This window comes from Mugil cephalus, chromosome 8 (assembly GCF_022458985.1).
Source record: "Mugil cephalus isolate CIBA_MC_2020 chromosome 8, CIBA_Mcephalus_1.1, whole genome shotgun sequence".
NCBI lineage: Eukaryota > Metazoa > Chordata > Actinopteri > Mugiliformes > Mugilidae > Mugil > Mugil cephalus.
This window is the reverse complement of record NC_061777.1, coordinates 7,649,377-7,667,385: the sequence shown is the minus strand read 5'-3', so window position 1 is coordinate 7,667,385 and position 18,009 is coordinate 7,649,377. Positions and strand designations below refer to the sequence as shown.

Below are 18,009 nucleotides of genomic sequence, written 5' to 3'. Positions count from 1 at the left end.
AGGTGCTCCTACATCTTCAGTCCAAAGACTAAATTAACCATATTATGTTCTGAACAATATAAAAATGGATGATTCTCTCTGTTTTCCCTTTTAATTAAAACCTTAAAAATCATGTTTGTGATGTATATGTAATAATCTTCGGGTGGGTTTTGAGCTAGATCTTGAAATGAACACTAAAAAATGTAATTTCATCAACAGACAATTAAATGCAGTAAAAGTAAAAGTAAAAGTAAAAAAAAAAAGTTTTGGTATCTTTGCTTCTGTCATGTTTGTTTCCATTTCAATGTGTAAGATTCTCTGCCAGGCCATAGTTGATCCAACGGATGTTTTATTTGGAGAACATTTATATTAGTCTTTCCAGAGTTTAGGCGGAGATGTTTCTCTTTTCATCACTCCCACTTTTCCTGGTACTTAAGTGTTTCTTAAATACTTTAGGTGAAACCGTATCCTCGTACAACCAGCAAGCACGCATCTGTTTGCTAAAACACTTCTGACGTTTCTTTGACGTGATCTTCGAGTGTAATACTCACGCTATCAGAACGTTTCTCAGGGGGAAAAAAGCCCTTCTTGTTTGTACAAACGTAATGTGATGCAGTTGGGGATGAGATAAGATAAGATAAGATCTTATGGAGGAATGAACTGACTTTGTAATGACACACCTGTGTTGTCTTTGTCCAGTCATGTAAACCTACGGCTTGAATGATGAAGTGTTTATCCAGCATTCATCAACAGCAGGTTCTTCTACTAGGAGTTGTAATTGACCTGCACAAACACATTTTTACAGCAGCTGTTGAAGAAAACATTTTGCTTGATGTTTACTTCACGTCTTATATGAGCTTTCCTGGGTCATTAGTCTACTTCCGCATATGTGTTTTTCATCTCAGTAGATTTTCCTGTGAATTTATGTTGAAGGCAGCCATTACAACAGCTGAGGGCGTTGGCAAAAGAAATAAAGTAAAAAATAAAAAAAATATATGCTTATTTAGTTCCCTACAAGAGTCACATGGCAAGACAAATACATAAATAGGTAAACCCTCCACTAGATAGTTAGCATAGTTCAGACTTCATCCTAAAATAATCCTTTAATCCCATTAATCTGATAAATACAACATTTGTTTAATCTGTGAATATAAAAGTGTAAATACATACATAGTGCAGAAAACTAGCAAGAATAAAGAGTGGACTGTGTAAAAAGATAAATGATAAGATTAAAAAAGGTAGAATAGAATAAACAATAAACAAGTATTGGCATATATACAAGAAGCAGTGAATTGCAACAGAAAGTCATTGGATTGTAACACAAAATATTGCATGACAAACTGAAATTGTTAAATTGCAAAACAGACAGCTGCTACTGAATATGACCCAGGGCTGCACATGAAGTAACTAATGAATTACAACAAAAAGTAATGGGATTGTAATAAAAAGAATCGTACGACAAGGCCTTGAAATGCAACAAAAAGTGTTGAATCGCCAACCGATATATAAGAGATATCGCACAGGACTGTACACAGCACAGAGTGAGCGGTGAAACGATGACAGTATTTAAACCTAGAGGTGTAATAATATTGCTCATATTATGAGTGTTCACTGTGGAGTCTAACAGCAGCAGGAAGGGTTTTCCTTCCTGCTGCTGTTAGACTCCACCAAGAGTCTGTCCCTGAAGCTGCTCCTTAGCGCTGTCAGGTCACCCTGCAGGTGGGTGGGGCTCATTGTCCAGCATGGAGGACGGTTTAGCCAGGACTCTCCTGTCACCCGTCTCCTTCACTGTGTCCAGGGAGCAGCCCAGGACAGAGCTGGACTTCCCGATGACCTTGTCCAGCTTCTTCCTCTCCCTGTTTGTGATGTAGCCGCTCCAGCAGCAGACCACGCTGTATCGAATGACTGATGCCACTACAGAGTCACAGAAGGTCTTCAGGGTGGCCCCCTTCACTCCTGAAGACCTTAGTTTCCCCAGAAGTAGTCTGCTCTGTCCCTTCTTGTAGAGTGCCTGTGTTCACTGGAAGTCTACTTAAGTCCACCTCCATCTCCTTGGTTTTCCCCACATTGATCGGGAGTTGGTTTTGCTGACACCACTGTCCAGTCGTCTGAGAACTTCTTCTCCGTGCTCGAAATTCGACTCTCTGACTACAGTTCCTGGCTCTCACAAACGGAGGTAGTCCAGGATCCGTTCGGACAGCTGGTGGTCCACACCCATCCCCTCCAAGTCTGTCCCTCAGAATCACCGGCTGGATGCTATTGAAGGCACTTGAAAATTAAAAAAACAAAAAAGGTGATTCTCACAGTGCTGCCAGGGGATTTTCCAGGTGAGAAAGAGCTTGATGTAGTAAGAAGATAACAGCATCCTCCACTTCCATATTAGGACGGTAGGCAAACTACAGTGGGTCCATGGAGGGGCCCACTTCAGCGCTTGATCAAACCTACTGAAATGTAGATTTAGGTCCTGATTGATTAGCGTAATTGATCATGTGACAGTTCCTTGTTTGTTTTATTTGTCATTTTCTAAACGAGTAAGCGTGTCCGTGACTTCCTCAGTGCTGTATACGTGCATTTTTACAGTATTCAAGTTTGAATCCTGAGTGAGACAGAATCTTATTCATTCCTTACACGTGACACCTGAAACGTTGATTGTGGATTTGGAGAGTTCAGACAAACACTCTGGTGAAAACATCCACCCACAACATAAATTACCAACCAAGAATAGTTCAAAAAACAGCGGTTTTGTCCCTCTCTTTAACTCGTCCACAGAGTTTACAAATCCCCTGCTGTTTATTGCGTTTATGTAAATAACGGGCAGCCTAATTAAAAAATTGTGAAATAAATTTTAATCGCTGAAATTTTACATGTCGTAACTCAGTTCCAGGTTATGCCCACGCTGATGCACCTTTCAGATGAAGTCATAGATTACATTTTTAAAAAGAGATTTCAAAACCATCTGTGGGCATTTGTGACATTTATTCTCAGGAAGAAAGAATGTGGTGCAAACTGACACAGATAAAAAAAAAAGTGGGCCAACACCAAGCACCCTACATCCTGCCATTACATCTCAAAGTGCTGCGCTCTCAGTTATTTAAAGAGTTAACAACCAATAAAACCAATGAACATGAGTTATTCCATGCTAATAAAAACATCCATGGCTCCTAAGAAAAGATGGAGCTATTGTGGTGTTTAAGTGACTGATTTCCTGAGGAAGGGATGGGTTGGATGAAGGGGCTTGGGGTTCCAACAAATTATACTTGGTGCCAGCTTTTTTTTATTATTATTATTTTACAGTTTACAGACGCTGGGTTTACAGAGTCACCCACAGCCCATCACAGACTGACAGAGGTCACATGGTGTGGGTCAGCAGGGTTCATGTCAATAAACACCTGTCAGTGCGTTTCAAAGCTCCAGTAGTTTCTGATTTGTTTTACCTCCGACTAACAGAAATTACACTGCAAACAACAAGCATGGCACACAATAGCTACATTACACACTACTATATCTTTGTTTCTATTCCTTTCACCTCTATCAGAAGTTAATAATAACTTTAATAATCATATCATGATTTAATTAGGTCAGATTTTGAGAATTAGCATTATACTTCCTTTAACTTTGTTTACTCAAAGTATATAATATTATTCTTTTAATACTACTACTAGTACTACTAATGAATAAACACGTTTTAATACATTTGTCTCTGGTTTCTAGCTTGTGTTTTCTTAAACTATAAATATAAATTGCTTATCTTCAAACTGAATATCTAACACATATGTTACTATATATATATATATGCAGTATATACAGTAAACATACGATAAAAATATATTTTGTAATAAAAAAAAAGTTGAAAAGACACATCTTTTTTATTATTATGTATACACATCAGGCGTTATCCATTAAAAAGAAGTCACGTGTCGAGATTATCTCATGATTTCATGAGAACTGATGCAAATGTTTTGTTTTAAGTGCGTCTCAGAGGGACTCATGGGAAGGCTAAGTAACTTTTCATTTTCACTTGATTTCGTGATTTCTACAGTTTCTGGGTACGGTCCCTGGGGACGGTCCCTTCCAGCGTATCGCACCATCATCATCATCATCTACATCTTCCCGCCCAAGTTACGCTTCCAGGCTGATGTCATGTGCCCTCCCCCTTTACGCCGGTCGGACCGGACCTGACTATTATAAAACTGGGAGCCGAGCAATAACGTGCACAGTCCGAGAGGCAAACCACGAGCAAGACGAGAGCATCACTATTGACTGCGCGCACATACACAGAAGAGTCGCTTCAGAAGAGTTCAAATCCGGTAAGAGAGTTGTCTTGTTTTCGTTTTATCCACATCTTCTCGCGATAGAGTTATGCACCAGGCTGTTGTCTCCTGCAGCAACTATACGGTGTCTCCTTGAATCGTGCGGTTACAATTATTATTACAGGGTGTATGGGACAAGACGGAGTGGATAGCCTACTTTAAGGTTGCAGTTCTACATCTATGGTTGTAATACATTTTTTGCACAATATGGTTGGGCAACAATCCAGTGTGTATGTAGTTAGCTGATAAATATATAGTATGAGACTATTATATGAACTTATTTGCAGTATTTTATATGCAGAAACAATTAAAAAAAAATTGAAATGTATGATATAGTACAACTTGACAAGCAATAATTGCGTCTTGCAGCATTTAATTTAAAGTGTGTGCATGCTCATTCAGTTCACCCACAGCCACTTCCCTTTCACTCCTGTAAAAAAATAGCAATTTGTGTGTTTAAGATTTAAGATTCAAGACTCAAGATCACTTTATTGATCCCCGCAGGGAAATTGTTTTGTCCGAGTCTCGAGCAAATAGAGAACATAAATGTGACCAGACATGGACATAAGAGTATGAGTCAAGGAGAAAAAATAGAATAAGATAAAAATAAAAAAAAGAAAAAAAAAGTGTAAGAATGAGGTAGTCAGTTACCAGAAAATATTCTAAAAATATACAGTCCAATCTACACCCACAGACATGAAATATATATAGGTACATTTTAGAATGTCTCAGTGTTACAAGTGTCTTGTATGCAGATACAGATGCGCAACAGACATTACAATCACCCAAGCCATTAACCGTTGGCCTGCTGACACTTAGCGTTGTGTGTTCTGATGTCTGTGGGGATGAACGACCTCCTGAAGGGCTTCGTCCTACAGCTCAGTGACAGGAGCCGTTGGCTGCGGCTGCTTTTCTGTCCAGCCAGGGTGGGATGGAGGGGGTGGCTGTCACAGCCCAGGATGCTCTGAACTTTCCTCCTGTAGCACCTTTCCGTGACAGTCCCCACAGGGTCCAAACTCCTCCCCAGAACCGAGCCATCCCTACGGATGAGCTTGTCCAGACGAAGATGAAGATGAAGATGAAGTTGCCATCTACAACTTCATCTTCAGGTGTTGAAAGGACATGTCCATGCCATGTTCTTCTGCAGGACTCAATGTGCATGTGCGTTATCAAGGAACAGCCCTTGATGGAGTAGTTTTCTGTCCACGGACGTATCTGTGTACCACCCTGAGCCAACCTGCACGGCGTCACTGACTCCTTATCAGGCAAATGCGTTGTACTTGGTTTCACTTGACTCTCAAGATATCGCCCTACTCCCCCGGCATCTGTCAGTGCCGAGATTTTCCATCACACTAACACGCCGTGCTCTGTTTGACATTGAGAGAAGTAGAGTTTGTATCTACTAGCTGCATTCCTGCGAAGCTGGACTTGGGCCTCATGTTATTTGTGACTCACGGGATTAGTGGGCTGCGTCTTTAGTGTAAATTAAGTGTAGGTCAGGCGGAGGATACGGCTGGATCAGAATGTGGGAAGAAGTCCAGATAATCACAGTGAATCCCCTGTGAGTGAAATGTTTAATATGGTTTGTAGCCAAAGGAAAAAAATCCTGATTAAATGCTCCAACTGTATCTTCATATAATGGCCTCAATGTTGCCTATAAGTCGGTGCCTTCTTTTCTCTCTGCATTCCCAGAGGCTAGGATGACTCAGGGTTACTCATTCTCTTTCTGCTGAGCTCGAGGATCTGATTTCTTCCTTCTCTCCGATGTCTCCTTGCTCTCTGATTTTCATCCTTTCATCTCCTCAATGCTCTATTATTTCAGCAGTATATACTTCCTTCCAATGTCAACACCTGCTCTTTAGTGAGGCCTCTCCAGCCTTTATGAGATTGTTTTTCTTTCTGATAAGAAATATGCAGTGTCACATTACACACAGAGTGAATCTGAAAGGTAACAATGCATCTCTCTGTTCTGGGAGGGGGGGTGGGCTTTGCAAGAACAGATCACAGCTGGTTTAATGGAGCTCAGCTGAAATCCCCCAAACTAAAGAATGCATAATGCCTTCTGAGCCTTACCAAAGCGACATGCCGCAACACATCATCAGGAATTAATCAACACACATGCAAACATCTTAATGAGGGAACAACGCCTAAGCTGAAACCACTATAAAGGTTGAAGTGTGCAGCCAAGTCAGACTGGTTCGAAACATGTTATGATATTTTTATTTGTTTTTGTTCCCACCAATGTGAAAAATGCTGAGACCAAGAAAGAAACCGAGTTCATGACTGGACTGTAAATGTGCGGGAGCGCTCAAAGTGAAGTTATTTCCTGTAGCAGTTCAAAAGTTATTTAAAGTGCACACCGAAAAAAGAAAATTTGAACATTTCAGGCATGTGCGACATCCCTGCACGGTGTCTAACCATCCCAGTGTGGACTTTTTGGTCTTGTTAGCTGAAGAGAAGAATGTCTCACATACAACCTTTACAGCCTCAGCACACCATCATCATTACACATTGGCGCTAATGCCCCAGGGTGCAGAAAAAAAGAAGAAGTGGTCAGCACTTCAGCAGAATTTGGCACAGAAATAAGTAGAATTCACTTTAATTATAGTAGATAACTGTTGTTGTGTTGTGCTTCAGCTTGTCTTAGCATCTGCGGTAAAGAGTTGTGTGCTAAACCAGCTGTTGTGACTCACGGTCTGCCTAGCCGCTGCTCCAAATATGTTTTCATTTCTTCCATTCACGTTTGACCTACTAACCAGGCGAACCACATGCTCCTCTGGCTGCAGACTTTTTTGTACACGTTTCAAATATTAACAGATTGGGTGAAACCCTCTTAGAGCAATTAAGATACCAGTGTGCCAGTGATATTCACGTGCACACTTGTAACAATTGTATTAGCTGTGTTAACTGTGAGTTTACTGAACACTTAGTCAGGAGGCTCTTTAAACTGTCTAGGAGAGCACACTTGACCTCTGTGCAGTCAGAAAAGTTCAATTATTTTGTTGTTACACTTCTAAAATTTGAAGGTTGAATGCACAATTTTTCTAGAAAATCGTCTGTAGGAGTTTTAAGAGGATTTTTACTGGGTGCATATTCATGTTCACATGCATAAACAAGACATGAAAACCTGGTAGGAACGCAGCTAGAACTCAAACATCGTGGGGCTGTCACAGCAGCAGAGCTGGAGGCACCCAAACTGGGCCTCTGCATGTCAGATAGACTCCAGAAAGGGTGGGATCCACATATGTTCACGTCTGATGTGTGCATGTTGCCATGTGTTGTGGTGCTTGCGTGTGTTGATATGTACGCGCGTTTCCGAATCGCACTGCGCCTGTAGTGCTCGCGTTATAGCAGGAAACACATGTTTTTAGCTGACAGGGCTGCAGGGAGCGAGGCACCATAGTGGACGGAGCTGAACAGCTGCACAGCTGCACAAAGGAAACAAAAAGGAAACTAGCGTGTTGTTGTCAACCCAGCCAGTGAGGCTCTGTTGGGGGGTAAAAGCGAAGGTTTTTTATTTGTCCGGGCCAAGGGCAGATCTCAAAGGACCTGTCCCCTTAATGGTGAGTGTGTGAACCTTTGCCTGTGTTTTATAAGTGAATGCCTGAGAGGGAGTTTTTGTTTGAAAGGACAATGAGCAGAATAAACAGTAAATCTTTTGGGTCGTCGAGTGTTGATTAGCTCCACGTTCCTGAGCACTTTGTGCACGAGAGCGTATGTGCGCCGTGAGTGCTGCTGCCAACGTAGCTGCTTTACTTCACCGATACATCAAAACACAACAGCGGTGACTCATTTGAGAAGTGACCAGCAGAGAGGAGAGGACAGAAATGGCATGTATCCAGAGGGTTCCTGGTGTATGTCTGGATCTTTGCATGCATGTGTCTGCAGGGGACAGTTCTTACTGTGGCAGCTGGAAGTTCTTTGTATAGAGATCCTTTTTGACATATTTTTCCTCTCTTTCCCATTTTTTTTCCCTACTCCTTCTTCCCCCTTCCCCCTCCTTCTTGTGTGACTCACGTTTACTCACGTTTGATTGTAGGGCAACAGACTCTCTCCTCTTTTCTGCATGACCTGATTCCTTTATGAGAGAGGAGGCTGAAAACTATGATATCAAACTCTCAAGCTTTTTTTTCTCAAGCTTATATTTCTATTAAAAGAAATCTTTTAATAGAAATATAAGATGAGTTTCATTTTTTGTAACTTTCAAACTTTCCCTTCTTTTTCCACCTACTCCCCTTTAACGTCCCACGTCTCATTGTTCTCCGACAGCTGCTGCTTTGCTCCGTTAGAGCAGGGATGTTTTCAGGAGCGTGCAGGAGCTTTCTCCTGTGCGTGCTGCCTTTCATCGCTCCAGGGATGTCCAGGATGTCGTGTTTGTGTTTGAAGCTCGGGTCTCTGTCTCGTTTGGGGAGAAGATAATCTGCTTCCTGTTTACTCTCAGTGGGAATGAAACGGGACGAACAATTGCTAGTGGGAGGGTGTTACGGAATGCGAATGTAAATAAAATTAAATGCAAACTTGTTGAACTCGCTCAGGCTCCTATGAGGGGCGCCCTGCAAAGATGTGAATCAAGAAGTCAGCTCAACCTCAAGAAACCAGCAATGACCTCCAGGCTCCGCCAAGCACTCCGCCTCGTCCACCGTTCACTCCGTTTCCCCTCCTGTGGTTTGACTCAGTAGAATGCATAGGGGTGGAGGAAGGAAGCCGTGCATACACATCCTACGAGAGGATGACCAGTGTAGATTGTTTTCCTGCAATTGTTCACTCAGTGATGCGGTGATGATTCACGACAAAAAGTTTACAGGGATAAACATACAGTAGAACGGGGAACTCCCTTGTTAAAGGTTTCAGATCAATTTAGATATGAATTTAGTCATCTCCTGTCAGTTCTGGTATTTACTACATCCAGGAAATACATTTATGGAGTATATGCAGCCTTTTTTTTTTGTTGTTCTGTGTAATCCCACTGGGATGTATTGGCTGGTTGAACTACCATCCTCATGTTAAATCACGCAAATATTCAGTACTAACTGAGCTACTTCTACCAGCGGTTTCTAATCTGTGCTTTTATTCTGCTTCCAGCATATTGAACACCACTTGGATGACCAGAGTCATGACCAGATCACTTCAACTAGTCTTTCTGTTTTCTGCTCTCTGCTGCTGCCTAGCGGACAATGTAAGTACTGCACCTTAAGTGCGCTCTCATGCTTTACTATAAATCCTCCGTACTTAACAAGGACTTATTTTAATGCATCTTAATCGCTTTTTGGTTTTAAAATCCACCTGAGAAAACATTTATCTTCATATCTTCATATTTATATGTGCTGTACGCCGACGCATACCTAAGCAGCCACAGGTTTAAAAAGGCCATTTAAATGTTCTTTTAAAAAACATGAGCTCAATGTTGAACTCTAAAAGTGTGTTTGAGTGCTATCTACCAGTTATTTTGGACTAAATTTTTTGATTATTCTCTGTGTTTTAATTGCTTTTTGTATTATAAATAAAAAAGAAACTAAAAAAAGACGAAACACAGGGAATTTGACTGCTTGATCAATCCAAACAGCTTGTTCAGCTGCTTCTTCAGCTACTTTAATGAACGGCCAAATGTCTTTAAGTAACCCTACGAGTTCAGTTGTTTTTTAGTTCTGCTGCTCTGTGCTTGACTTATCTGGTCTGTTGCAGGTGGGGCTGCTCCGCACTAAGAGAGGGACCCGTTTTTACAGAGGTGAGCCTGACAGGGAGCAGCCAGCTAGACGGACGCTTTTCATTATTCATGTCAAGAAGTCTTCGCCTTCCTCTGAAACCCCCTGTGAGCCCCTTCACTCATCTGCTAACCTCCACTATTAACACCACCACTGCCATCATCACAATCATCACCACAAGTGTCTTTTAATTCTCTGCTGTCGATCACGTGTTTGTGCTCATCCACCTGCATGTTTGCACCAGCTTGACAATCTCTGTTTCATATTGTTTTATTGGCTGTTTAATTATTTATGGTTTGTGTATGTGTGTGTGTGTGTTTCCTCAGCGTTGTGTGTGGATAGTGAGACCTCAGCAGTGCGTAGTAATGGGGAGACTTGGCTGCGATGGAGGGGACAGCGTGTGGAGTACTGCCATTGTGCTTTAAGAGGACGAGTGCATTGTCATATTGTGCCCACCATCAGTGAGTGTGAAATGGATGCAGAGATGCACAAACTCAACCGGCCTGTCTGGCTTGTTTGTTTTATTTTTCTCGATCCTTTCTAATCAGATTTTTTTTTTTTTTTTCTGTATAGTGTAACCTTATTTAAAATCTTTGCTACCCTCACTGACCTCACTGTCTTTCATTTGGACTTCACCTCAGACTCACTGCTATGACCTCAGATGATTATTTTTTTTGTTGGTTTGCCTCGCTCACGTGTCCAGATCCCTGTTATTTCAGTGCATCCAGATGAAGAGTCTCTGGGTTTCTGTGTCCCGGACAGGGTGTAGTTCAGTCTGAGATTATTTGAAATACTCTTAGCCAGACCAGACCAGACCAGCCCAGCGTGTGCACTTTCACCCCCACTGACGAATCCTGCGAAGCATGATTACTCCCTCCCTCCCTCAGACAAATTATAACCACATTTTTCATGGGCCAGCCTCTGTGAGCTCATAGAAACGAGCGGAGCGCTGTTATTCTGAGCGCTAGCCATTAGGAAATGTTGAAATAATAAATGAAGAATCAGTCCTGCTTTAGACGCTAAGACAATTATAAGACTTTTAAATGTGACACACGAGGCCAAAACCGCAGTTTTAATCCTCTGGATACGCTCGTGGTTGCGGCCAATCCGTCATTTTCTGATTACTGTCGTCTCAACCTAATGACTTGTGACTGACTAAACGTCTCTCTGTCTGCCCTTCCAGACTGCTTCGAGTCCCAGTGCTACAATGGGGGGACCTGTAAGGAGGCCGTGTACAGTTCAGACTACATTTGCCAGTGTCCCCCAGGCTTCAGCGGGATGCGGTGTGAGATCAGTAAGTGCTTGAGGAACACTTGAATATGCTCCAGGATTATTTTAATTATGGAATAGCCTGTTAAATCCACAAGGTGATTAAATAACGAGACAAAAAAATTATAATGGATATATTTTCAGCATCATTAAAAAAATGACCGACGTCTTAGTTTTTTGCCAAACCAAAACTAATCGGTTTAAAACAGAGGAATGAGACAGTCTTCACACTAGAGAAGCCAAAACCAGACTGTTAATTTTTAATTGATTGTCTGAACAGGCCCAACCTGTGTGTATATATATATATATATATATATATATATACATATATTTTTTTATTATTATTTAAAACCTGCAGCCACCCAGGCCCCCAGTCACTTGCTAGTGACTCTTGATAAGGTCACAGTCTGACTGGGTGCCTCATCCAGCTGCTGTCGTGGGCCTGTGGTTTGGACAGAAGAAGAAAAGGGTCATAAACGATGGAAAAGACATTCGAGGATATGAATGTTTTTCTTTCCGCGTGCGATTCTCTGGTGCCGTTAAAGACACCCCACCCTCTCAGTGGGACAATTATCTGAACCCGAGCGGTCACGGCCGAGTGATTTTAGCCAAAGAGTTGCGCATTAACGTGTCCAGACCATAAATCTGATCGCACCGACTTCATGTTTTGTTTTTAACCGCTAATTAGAAAACGACAGCGTAAAATGCTATTAGGGCCCAAGTTATGAGTTTCTGTCTTACATAAGAAGTAATGGTGCTTTCATATTTCGTCCAAAATCTTTTCAATGCTCTGATTAGTTCCAGATGCAATAAACATGCTTCAGGATAATTGAATCAGGTCAGCTTTTAGGGTGATATCATTCTCACATATGCACAAGTAACTACATCAAGTCTCTTTCTCCGACAGACAACAATGAGAAGTGTGCTGTGGGGCAGGGCGAAGGGTACCGCGGCACGTGGAGCACCACCCGCTCAGGAGCGGAATGCATCAACTGGAACTCTACGTCTCTGAGAGGAAAGAAGTTCACGGCCAGAAAAAGCGACGCTGACATTCTTGGACTGGGCAATCACAACTTTTGCAGGTATTTGGAAGTATGCAGGTTAATGCAGATTTGAATTTGGTCCTAAATTCAAGGTGGGATCTGATAAAAATGTCTAATTTCAATGACTGCTGCAGCAATGATGCACTTAGGCCTGTATACTGGCTTTTAATTTAAAGCATTGATTTATTTGATTGAGGCTCTATCACTGTACTGTGACTGAAAAAACAAGCCTTAGCTCGCTCCTCATTTCCTGTCGTATAGTAACTATAGACTTGCCATTAAAGTTGTAGCACCTCCACCAAAATGGGTGAAAATACGATCCGTTAACGTGTGCTTTGTTTTATCTTACTCATTAGGAACCCTGACAGTGACAGCAGTCCCTGGTGTTTTATCTATAAAGGCACTCAGGTCGAATGGGAGTTGTGCTCCTTGCCCAAATGTCCAGCAGGTACATATTTAATAAATAAAAATAAAAAAATTGCTAGAAACACCATTAATTGTGCACTAATTCACTGACGTCTGTTCCTGTTTTTGTTTTGGAGCAGATAAGGTCAAAGCATGCTCGGTGGGCTCCGGTCAGTCGTACAGAGGCACGGCATCCGTCACCAAGAGCGGCTCTCGCTGCATCCCGTGGGACTCTCCTTCCGTCAAGCACAAGGTCTTCAACGCCTGGAGATCGGACGCGCTGACGCTGGGGCTGGGCAGCCACAGTTTCTGCAGGTAGAGACGCCAGCGCATGCATGGTCAAACTCCCCCGCAGAAGGTTCACAACAACAACAACTCATTGTGTGTCCTGTTTCTGCATTCAACAGGAACCCGGACGGTGATGCAGGCCCTTGGTGTCATACGTACAAAAACATGCGTCTGACCTGGGAGCTGTGTGACGTACCTAAATGCTGTGAGTTCCCTTATTGCAACTGATGACAGAAACCACACATACAGCAAAGTGCCATCAGGCTAACTATGCCTTTCCTATTATAGCAAGACGTCCGTCCGTCATCACCACTCTTGGCCCGCGTGCTCCCACCACGAACAACAATAACAGAGGTGGGACATCGTGATATTCCAAAAAAATGACAAATACGTGAATAACGTCGCGGCTGTTTAACCAACCTGCAATCCGCCCCCCCTCCGCAGGAACGTGTGGCCAGCGTTTCGACAACACCCTGAATCGGTTGGCCTTCCGCATGTACGGGGGCAGAGAGAGCGACATCAGCGAGCAGCCGTGGCAGGCGGTCATTAACGTGTACGGGCCCGTATCCAAACAACACTATCACCGATGCGGCGGAGTCCTCATCGACTCCTGCTGGGTCCTGTCTGCCGCACACTGCTTCCCCGACAAGTAGGACTGAGTCACTTCCTGCGCCCACAAAATGCACAGTTCAGTGTGTTCACAGTGCAGCATGCAAACGCGGGTCCCTTGTTTTGCAGCGCTAAACCAGAAGAGCTGCAGGTGATTTTGGGGAGAACGTTCCGTAAGCAGAACTCCAGCAGCGAGCAGATATTCGGGGTTGAGAAGTACTGGCTCCACGAGAAGTACGACAGTGAGACGTTCGACAACGACATCGGTGAGTCAACATGTTGTTGAAGAAATAATAACTGTGTGCTTACTTTTAATTTGTTTCATCTCGTGAATGGAAATTTCTATGCACCAAGCACGTAAAAATGTCAGACTGCTTTAAAGTGAAAAAAGAAGAGAGACTTTTGTTGCCCCCACGGTGATGATATGAGTTTTAATGGGCAGCGACAGCTTGTTAAAACATCATCCCTCTGTTTTCATCCCACTTTTCCCCTGTGCATTACCCTGACTTTTCCTCTGGTCACTTTCCACTTGCAGCTATTTTGAAGCTGAAGACCGACATTGGCATCTGTGCCGTAAACTCTGAAGCAGTCCTTCCCGTGTGTCTGCCTGAACGTGGGCTGGTGCTGCCCGACTGGACTGAGTGTGAAATCTCAGGATATGGAAAAGACAAAGAGTGTAAGCAAACGTAGTTCATAGCATTTTTTTTTTTTAATGTTGTATGGCGACTATTTGTGACGCTTTCCTTGACTGGGCAGCAGGGGGCGGTGTGAGCAAGCTCTTCCACAAACCTTAGATTTTATTCATCCACAAGTGAAACTGCTTGGTCACTGTAGCTCAGTTGCACATAAAAAAAAAAATAAAAAAAAAACACTCTTGAGAACTACAAGTAAAAAGAAAAATAGACAAAGATAGCTAAAATAAAATGAAATGTAGAAATAAAAAAGTAAAAATGCAGTTGCAGTTGTATGTAAATTTGCATATGAACAAATGTGAAAGGAAGTCTCTCTTAAGTGTCTCAAACAAACGGCCCGAGAACCAAAACAGGGCCTCCAGAGGGTCCAGTCTGGCCCGCAGGAAGAAAATGGCACTGTGTGTAAATTATATAGAAGACATTAACTGCAGTTTTGCAACATAATTGACACATATTCTTAATTTGTGCTAAGCTTTGTGCTGTTTTGGGAGATGAGAGCAATGAACCAGAATATTTGCAGTTAATTTTGTCTTAATAAATCTCAGTTCATAAAATGCACTGAAACAAGCAATTAATAGGTAATTGTATAAATATGTTACTGATCTATGAGAAGAGATGTTGACGTACTAATTCAAACGCTCTCTCCACAGTTTCCGCTGAGTTCTCAGACCGCATTAAGAGAGGTCATGTGCGCCTTTGGCCCCAAGAGCGCTGCGTCCCCGAGGCTCTGTCCGGGAGGACGATTACCTCCAACATGCTGTGTGCAGGAGACACCCGAGGGCTGGACGATGCCTGCAAGGTGAGGACGTCCACCCTTTGACCTCCCGACAACATTACCCGATCGTATCTTGTTCTTACTCTCACGTTTCGCTTCTGGGGTTTCACCCGCAGGGAGACTCTGGCGGCCCGCTGGTCTGTCGGCACAATGACAGGATGACTCTGATGGGTGTGATCAGCTGGGGTGACGGATGTGGGCGGAAGGACACGCCAGGGGTCTACGCCCGCGTCACCCGCTACATCAACTGGATCAACAAAAAAATGAAAGCGAGCCCGGTGTAACGTGACGCTGCGAGCAAGATTTTGTTGACTGACGTCGGTGGAAACAGTGGGTGTTTTATCCTCTGACAGACGCAGAGTTCCTCGGGACTCTTCCTGATTCTGTCGAGAGCTTGTTTACCTGTGGATCTGAATCCAAACAGATGCAGGTTTTGAGCCAGCAGGACCGTTTTCTACAGAGACACACCAGAACCCAGAGGAGTTCTGTGTCGTTCCAAGACCTCTTTTTACGGCTGTGTTAAATGTGACAGTGAGAACCAACACGTTTTTTTTTTAAATCGTTCATTTTGTGTCTTCTCTCTTCACCGGACAGACAGTTAACCTGACAAAAAAAAGTAGCAAATGGCAAATTTACATGCCTCTGCTCTTTGTGGCTGCCTTTAAACGAGTATATCCACAGCATCACAGTCAAGCCGTTGGTTCTTTTCACCCAGAAGAACATAACACAGGCTTTTACTAGTCACACTATACTAAATCACATAGAGTAGGGTTCTGTTTGCTACTCCAAAGGGCATTTTTAAACTGTCCTCTAGGTGTAGGTGTATATTGGCTTAATGCGAAAATTGTCTTCAGTTTGTCACGAGGAGTTTCAGACCCTCGTACAAAACCGCAAGATAAATCTGCTGGTTCAGATTCTGTTTGCGCTTGCAGCTTTTTCACCCTGTAACTTGCCGCCTCCTCATAGACGAGAACATATTTGGAGGTGGAAGCAGGAAAGATAGAGACTTTCGCTCTGTGTCAACCAACAAACCTGTCATTGTTAAACCTTTACCCTCACAATAGAGGAAGAGACTTGTTCTCATTTTCTTTTGTATGATGTTTTCGGAGCACTTCTCCACCAGACTACTGGGTTGAGCCCAGTGTGTATATAACATGTATATTTCCTGATTATTGATTTTATATTGAAACCTGGGGTCCGGGGTCTGTTTTTATTTCTGCGCTCAATTAAACCGCTTTATTGACTGCACAGCTTAACTCCTTAATGAACTTTGTTCTGTGAAAGACTCTGAATGGGAACGAAGTTTTAGATTGTTTTGTACTAAGTTAATATTTATGTGTATTTTGCATTGTTTTGTATAAACTTCAATATGTTACATAGTGTGTGTTAATAACTTATTGTTATTGCCGTTATAACCACATCTGGCAACACACTCTTTTTGTCAATAAATATTCTGAATACATTTTTATACGCTTCCTGACTCAGTTTATCGAGCTCTGAATGACATAAAACACATTCCTGGAAAATAACTGATGAAACCATGAGCTGGAAAGTATTGTTTTTAGGTTTTTTTTTTCATCAGTTGATGCTTTTTTTTTATTCGTAAATCCATAAATCAGATGGTGGATGTCTCTTAGACTCATGTGCATGTTCTCAAAAGTTTTCATAAAGTAGAAATGCCACCGTGGACATCTGCCAGACGAAAAGGCACAAAAGTAAAAGTGATAACTAGACTCCAACAGACAGACAGGCTCTGTCTGTGTTTTCCTTGGAACAAGAACCGTTTCCAGTCTGACAGTCTGATGTCATGCAGAGACAACCCCCTCCCACAACAAAATCACCTTCTTCCCTGTGCTGAAAAGACGGTTATGCTCATATTTACATTTACATTAGAATTAACTTGCATATTAACTTATGCAAATGCACCAACGCTTTTTCCTCCAGATGTCACTGTACACATATACACACGGACAAAGACACATATTTATTTATTTTGCTTTCACCGACACACAAGTCTTTACCTTTTACGTGGCAGCTTTGCCCTTATAATCTCTCTATATATACCCCGTTAAATAACATTCCTACCTATTATACCTGTCCCTGAGTACACTAACAGTGAGTCAAATTCCTTTCTTGTGTGATGATAAGTGGTTGAACAAAGCTGATTCATGTATCAATTATCTATTGCATATTCTATGTGATTCATTACACTATGATGAGCAGATCAAGTCCTAATCTGCTGTGACTTAAATTCACCTGTAAATTTAAAAGAAGTACAATATTTCTTTATGAATTGGAGTCCGAGCAGAAAATATCATCAAATTAAATTAAATTAAATTAAAAATACTAAAGATTAAGGGCCTTAGATTTGCAATATGGTAGATTTAAATAGCTACTTTATATCCGTGGTCTTTATTATATATGTTTAATGTTTGAGTTGAACTCACAGTTCAATTCAGATGAACAGGAGTCTCTGTTTAACCAAATTTATTTTCAAGCCTTCCTGTGTTTACCAATTTCCGTTTCTATTTCAACGCTCACATTCAAATTTAAGAAAAAGTGCGTAAATTCCATCTTCTCCAGCCCCTAAAGATAACTCCTTGTAGTCAATAAATGCTCATGAAACTTAAGCAAAATGCATTCCTATGAAATTTAATAATCCAGTATATGACTGACAAACCTAATATCTGTACAAGAAGTTCAGCATGGGAACGTTGCTCTGATAAAAAAGAATAAAACCTACTCTAGTCTTATGAAAACCTACACATTCTTAGTTTAATACAACAGTCCTAGAAAACATCAGCTTTCACTTTTTGTTTTAGGAGGAGGTGTCAGAGCATCACATTCCTTTTGGAGTTAATTTCAATTTGTGGTGTAATAAACTGTTTCAGCTGTCATATCTGATCACCTGTAGTCTTAAAGGTGTCGCAGTGTGTT

At 42.0% G+C, this 18,009-nt stretch overlaps 1 protein-coding gene across 4 annotated transcripts; it reads left to right on the top strand.

Annotated features, from left to right (window-relative positions):
- Positions 1-4,155: 4,155 nt before the first annotated feature.
- plat (plasminogen activator, tissue) lies at positions 4,156-16,538 on the top strand. Of its 4 annotated transcripts, none has more exons than XM_047592743.1 (15): positions 4,156-4,286; positions 9,372-9,465; positions 9,972-10,098; positions 10,318-10,452; positions 11,175-11,285; positions 12,168-12,342; positions 12,660-12,751; positions 12,849-13,023; positions 13,116-13,201; positions 13,285-13,350; positions 13,441-13,645; positions 13,735-13,871; positions 14,141-14,281; positions 14,948-15,096; positions 15,189-16,538. In XM_047592743.1, the coding sequence occupies exons 2-15, from the start codon at positions 9,391-9,393 to the stop codon at positions 15,354-15,356; spliced, it is 1,842 nt and encodes a 613-aa protein (XP_047448699.1). In that variant the 5' UTR covers positions 4,156-4,286; positions 9,372-9,390; the 3' UTR covers positions 15,357-16,538. The 4 variants fall into 4 exon arrangements, with proteins under 4 accessions (XP_047448699.1, XP_047448698.1, XP_047448701.1 ...); XM_047592742.1 differs by lacking the exon at positions 4,156-4,286 and adding an exon at positions 7,549-7,852; XM_047592744.1 differs by lacking the exon at positions 4,156-4,286 and adding an exon at positions 7,552-7,852 and having other exon boundaries at positions 9,972-10,014.
- The last annotated feature ends 1,471 nt before the right edge of the window (positions 16,539-18,009 follow it).